The 4,854-nt window shown below is 43.6% G+C and overlaps 1 protein-coding gene across 1 annotated transcript; it reads right to left on the bottom strand.

The window, feature by feature from the left end:
• Window positions 1–1,526: 1,526 nt before the first annotated feature.
• On the bottom strand, window positions 1,527–3,724 carry si:ch211-133l11.10 (rho-related GTP-binding protein RhoU). Its single transcript, XM_053615225.1, is given in 4 exon segments — window positions 1,527–2,081; window positions 2,412–2,517; window positions 3,361–3,516; window positions 3,709–3,724. Coding segments are annotated over 4 exon segments (603 nt in total). The 3' UTR covers window positions 1,527–1,756.
• Between the last annotated feature and the right edge of the window lie 1,130 nt (window positions 3,725–4,854).

The raw sequence follows: 4,854 nt of genomic DNA, 5'->3' as shown, positions 1-4,854 counted from the left end.
GGAGCACAGCTCAATTCAATAGTCAGGTGTCCACATACTTTTGGCCGTTTTGTTGTTTTTTATACATCATATAGTCATATGAACGGTATGCTTAGTAAACTGACATTATTTCATAAAGCTGAGCTTCCTGTCAGAAAAATATGACTTAACATCCTTGCACGAGGCCATAAGATTTGTTTTTAATAGCAGCTAGCTTGGATCATCATCATCATCATCATAAAAAATGGCATAATGACGGCGTGTATCAGGATACTGAGGTCTCATTCGGTTTATTTTTGTGCAGCACCAACTTTAAAACCAGTCTTGAACCCACAGCAAACGTAAATTCCTCTCTTTATTCAGATATGCTCTGACAGAGGTGTACTACAGCTGAAATCCTGAGCCAGTTCTCGAAGACAAACGTTCACGTACACGTAAGTCAGGCTGAAAACGTTCGGGGTTAGCGAATGTCTGGACGACTAAACAACTGGCAACATGTTAAGCTTTGACTATTGGATGTAGGTTAAAAGGTCTTCTTTGTTGACTTTACGCTGAAGTCAGGCTTAATGTGCAGGGAACAGGTGGAGAGCGAGGTTAACAGATCCTTCCAGAGGAAAACCAAAACCACCATCTGTCTGTTAATTCCCACCAGGTGGCCCCTGTCTGCTTCCATTACAGGATGAACCGTACAGCGGCGGCGGCTGCGGCAGCGATGCTTTCCTGAGTCGGGATCACATCTGAAAAACACAACTCTACAAGTACTCACAGCCACAGTGCGTTCATCCACAACACTGATTCCCAGTCAGGCTCCAAACCTGCTCAGCTAAGTTATTATAGTGGAATCTCGATGTCTGTAGCACCTCAATGTCCGTATCGGACTAAACGAGCTGTTCCACCTCTCTAGAAACCTGTATGTACTACAAGACAATCTAGAAGCTAGGAAGTTCATTCACTCTCGTCTCGCTGGTGTCTATATGTGTGTTCATTAGAGATGAAAATTCTCGCTGTGGTTGCTGGGACTACGGTTGCTGCGATGGCCTTGGGACTGCGATTACCACATGCAGTTCTACACTCGGGTCTCCTTTAGTGAACAGTGGACTAGTTCAACAAACAGACTTCATATTAAACCATAATGACCTTCCTTTTACGTTCACACTATCCGGCGTGACCCAGATGAGGACGGGTTCCCTTCTGAGTCCGGTTCCTCTCAAGGTTTCTTCCTCAGATCATCTTAAGGAGTTTTTCCTCACCACCGTCTCCACCGTCTCACTCAATAGGGATAAATTCACCCGCTTAAAATCTGTACACTGTGTTTATACGTTTCTGTAGAGACAATGTCCATTGTTAAAAGTGCTATACAAAATAAAATTGAACTGAACTGAATTGAAAAATCCTGTTTTGTCAATTTCAAAGATTTAATTAACTAGTGATTCCCGAATCAGTGGCTTGATTTGTATTTAATTCCATAATTGAATCGAGATGTGGTCGGAAAGTGAAAGATTGAGGATGATTAACACACTCTATGCGTGGAAAAAGATGAGCGTTGGTTTCTAATTGAATACTGATGAGATGGCCAACAAGGTAAGCGTGTGTATTAAGGTGGTGTAACGTGTTTAACAGTGTTCTAAAGCTTTATAACAACACTCGTACCTCACTGTCAGTGCTGTACTGAGAATGCACCACCACCACCACCCAAATAATATCTGCTCTATGGTCAAACTGTAGAGGACAGGATAGAGTGAGGCTGAAGTCATGGATAAAACCTTCGACAAAGCCCTCACATGAAACAGCTGAGCTTCCTCCACCAGGTCTGTGAGAGTTGTGTGATCTTATTGGGTGTTTGCTCCCTCTGCCTCTGCCTCAACCCCTTCAGCTGCTCCTTGTGCTCTAAACTGACCACGATGGCTGTGTCAAAGACCGCCTTCAGATTTTTCTGCGTTAAAGCCTAGCACTCAGCCAACACGGCGACCCCAAGGCTGCGGGCGACCGGCCTCACCAGGACCACGGGGGTCTCCGGGCACGTGCGGCGCACTTCGGGAGCCCAGCGCTTCCTCACACTCTGGAAGGAGGACGGGATGACGATGCTCTAGCAGAGCAGGAAACTCGAGCGCATCCTGCAGGGGGCGCCAAAGAGATTCAAATAAGTTGCGCAACAATTGTAATATGGTTAACAGTGGAAAAAACAAAGAGCAAACATTTAACGTTATTTATGTTACAATGTTAAAGAAGCAGTGTGCCATTTTAGCGCCCTCTGCTGCCTGTGAGCTGAACTACAATTTCAGTGAAAACGGCAACAAGTCCCTGCTGAATCCATGAGTTTTTGAGTCTTAAAGGAAAAGCGGCAGAGTTGAGCAGCAATGCATCCACCTGTGGGCAGATCTAAGGCTTCAAAATTTTACACACCCATCTTTGGTTTCTGTCATAATATACACATTTATTCATCCAATGTCTTGGAGAGATTGATTTTGGGTTGTCCCACCTGCCCGGCCATGTCACAGAGCTGAAGCTGCACCGGTCTTCCATCCACATCCACCCTCGCTGGAAGATAAAACAGTTTCCTAATGAATAATGTCCTAATGATAATGTCCTAATGTCCTAACCCACAAAAACATCATACGTCAAATATCAAAATATTCAATGGACGGGTGCCAATAATAATAATTCCATAACTTTTTACCCAACTTTATTCTGATGACCATAAACACACACGACACATGAGGAAAACCAGTAAGAGTTACAGTAAGTAACCCCTGCTCTAAGGTAGACGTGTGTAATGAAGTGCATTACATCTTTACACACTGTAACCTGTCATGTATTTAAATACACTCTTAAAAATTAAGCTTCTTCAGTGGTTCTTTACAGCGCCATGGGTTCTGCAAAGAACCTTCTTCTTGTCAAGAACCATTTTTCAAAGTATAGGGGTCTTGAGTTAGGGTTAGGGCTATATGGCTCTTTGGAAATTATAGAAGTTCTTTATGTTTCATTATAGGTTCTTCAAGGCATTAACAGGTTGATGTGAACCCTATAAGGTTCTTCATGGAACTGGAAAAGGTTCTCCTGGCACCACTCTTGAGAACCTAAAAGGGTTCCTTAAAGCACTAAGTAAGTTTTTGTTTTCTAGAGAACTTATGATAAGATGCTTCCTTCTGGCACTGCTGCGATAAACCATTTTCTTCTGTCTGTTGATCTCTGGATTCTTTAAAGCACCAGTAAATAGATGGTTCTTAAAGAACTTGAGAGGAACCTTTTCTTTGTGTAACTTTAAAAGGGTTCTCCATGGCATCAGGCTGAAACACTGTTTTTTTTGGGGGGCGGATTCTAAATGGAACCTTTATTTTTAAGAGTGTGTAGATATAGGACACCAGGGCGGCTCGTGCTTACTTGTAAAGTTGTCGAAGGCGGTGGGCACGTGGTATCCGTTCGTGGTGTAGCTCACTATCAGGCTGGTCTTCCCGACACCTCCGTCCCCTACGAGCACGCACTTCACGGCGGTTTCCGGTGCAGAAACGGAGCGGAGGCACGTGCGCTCCAGTGATGCTCACGGTGGAACCGGGGGCGTGCGCTCGGAGTTATCCGGCGATTCGTCCCCCGTGATGGCATTTTCTCGTTCACGCACACGACAACCATACGATATTAAATGCCGCCCCTCTTTAATGTCACACTTGATTTGTTGTTGTTGTTTTGGAAAGATTGCAATGCTTCGTAAATGAAACCGGCCGCGAGACGCACCTGCCGTGTCATCCATCGTCGTGGTTACGGCACGAGGGCTCCAGCTGATTGACACACTTCCGCATCTGCTGGCTCCAAAAGTGCATAAACGGGATTAATGACGCGCCACATGGGGACCAGAGCAGAGCCTCCTCTCCAGACTGGCTGCTGGGTTTATAGGCTAAGCTCCGACTTCACCTTCATCTGAGGTTTATGTTCACTTTGTGGTTATATTTATTTATTTATTTATTTATTTATTTTAGCTGTAAACACGTCATTCTGAACCATTAAAAATAATGGATGTAGAGTAATAAACAGTTTATTGGCCTGTCGTTCTTAATGCCAAAGAATTACAATGGACCAAGAGCGTCTCTGCACCTTTACTCCCCATTTAAAACGGCCAAGGACTATGAATATACATGAATATGCAAATCTGGAGACGCCCACGTGTCTTCCTGTGATCTTAAATAGCCTAATCTTTCATTCACACCGACATCAAGCGACAAAATGACCTCTGACAGGTCAAGGTTCATTTTCTACTACGTGTCTGACATTTCAGCAACAAGTCACCTTTGAATCCTGCAAATCTATGCAAATTAGGTTTGACACTTAAAGCGACAAGTCCAGAAATATCGGCCCGCTCGATTCCTCGGACCGGTGCTATGGCGACGTTTCTTCGGTTCCCCTCTCACACCTTTACTTCCTACCTGTGATGAGTTCCCAGGGAAGGAACGAGCACAAACCGTTGGTGCATAGCTAGTACAGTTAGCTAGCGAACAAAGCTAGTACGAGGCAAAGCATGTGACACGTCAACCAAACAACCGATTTTCACACTGATTTCATTTGTGTTTAACTAATTATCTTTAGAAGCTATATAATATATAAGCTATATATATATATATATATATATCACAACAACAACAATAACAACAACAAAACGTAGACAGGCCATGCCCACGTGCAACAGCAGTAACAAGCAACTCATCTGGTCACTTTCAACTCCGAATGTAGGGTTATATCACAAACATCCAGATAATAAAACATATCTAATGCTTCCTAATGGAGTTTAATGTATGTTCTGGTGGTCTGTAATGTAATGCTAGCTTAATGGAATATGTCGTTCCTAATTGTTTCTGATGGCTTATCTAATTTGACTCTGCTGCTAAT

Source organism: Ictalurus furcatus, chromosome 26 (assembly GCF_023375685.1).
Source record: "Ictalurus furcatus strain D&B chromosome 26, Billie_1.0, whole genome shotgun sequence".
In the NCBI taxonomy this organism is placed as follows: Eukaryota; Metazoa; Chordata; class Actinopteri; order Siluriformes; family Ictaluridae; genus Ictalurus; species Ictalurus furcatus.
Note: the sequence above shows the minus strand (reverse complement) of the source record. Positions and strands in the feature narration are given on the sequence as shown.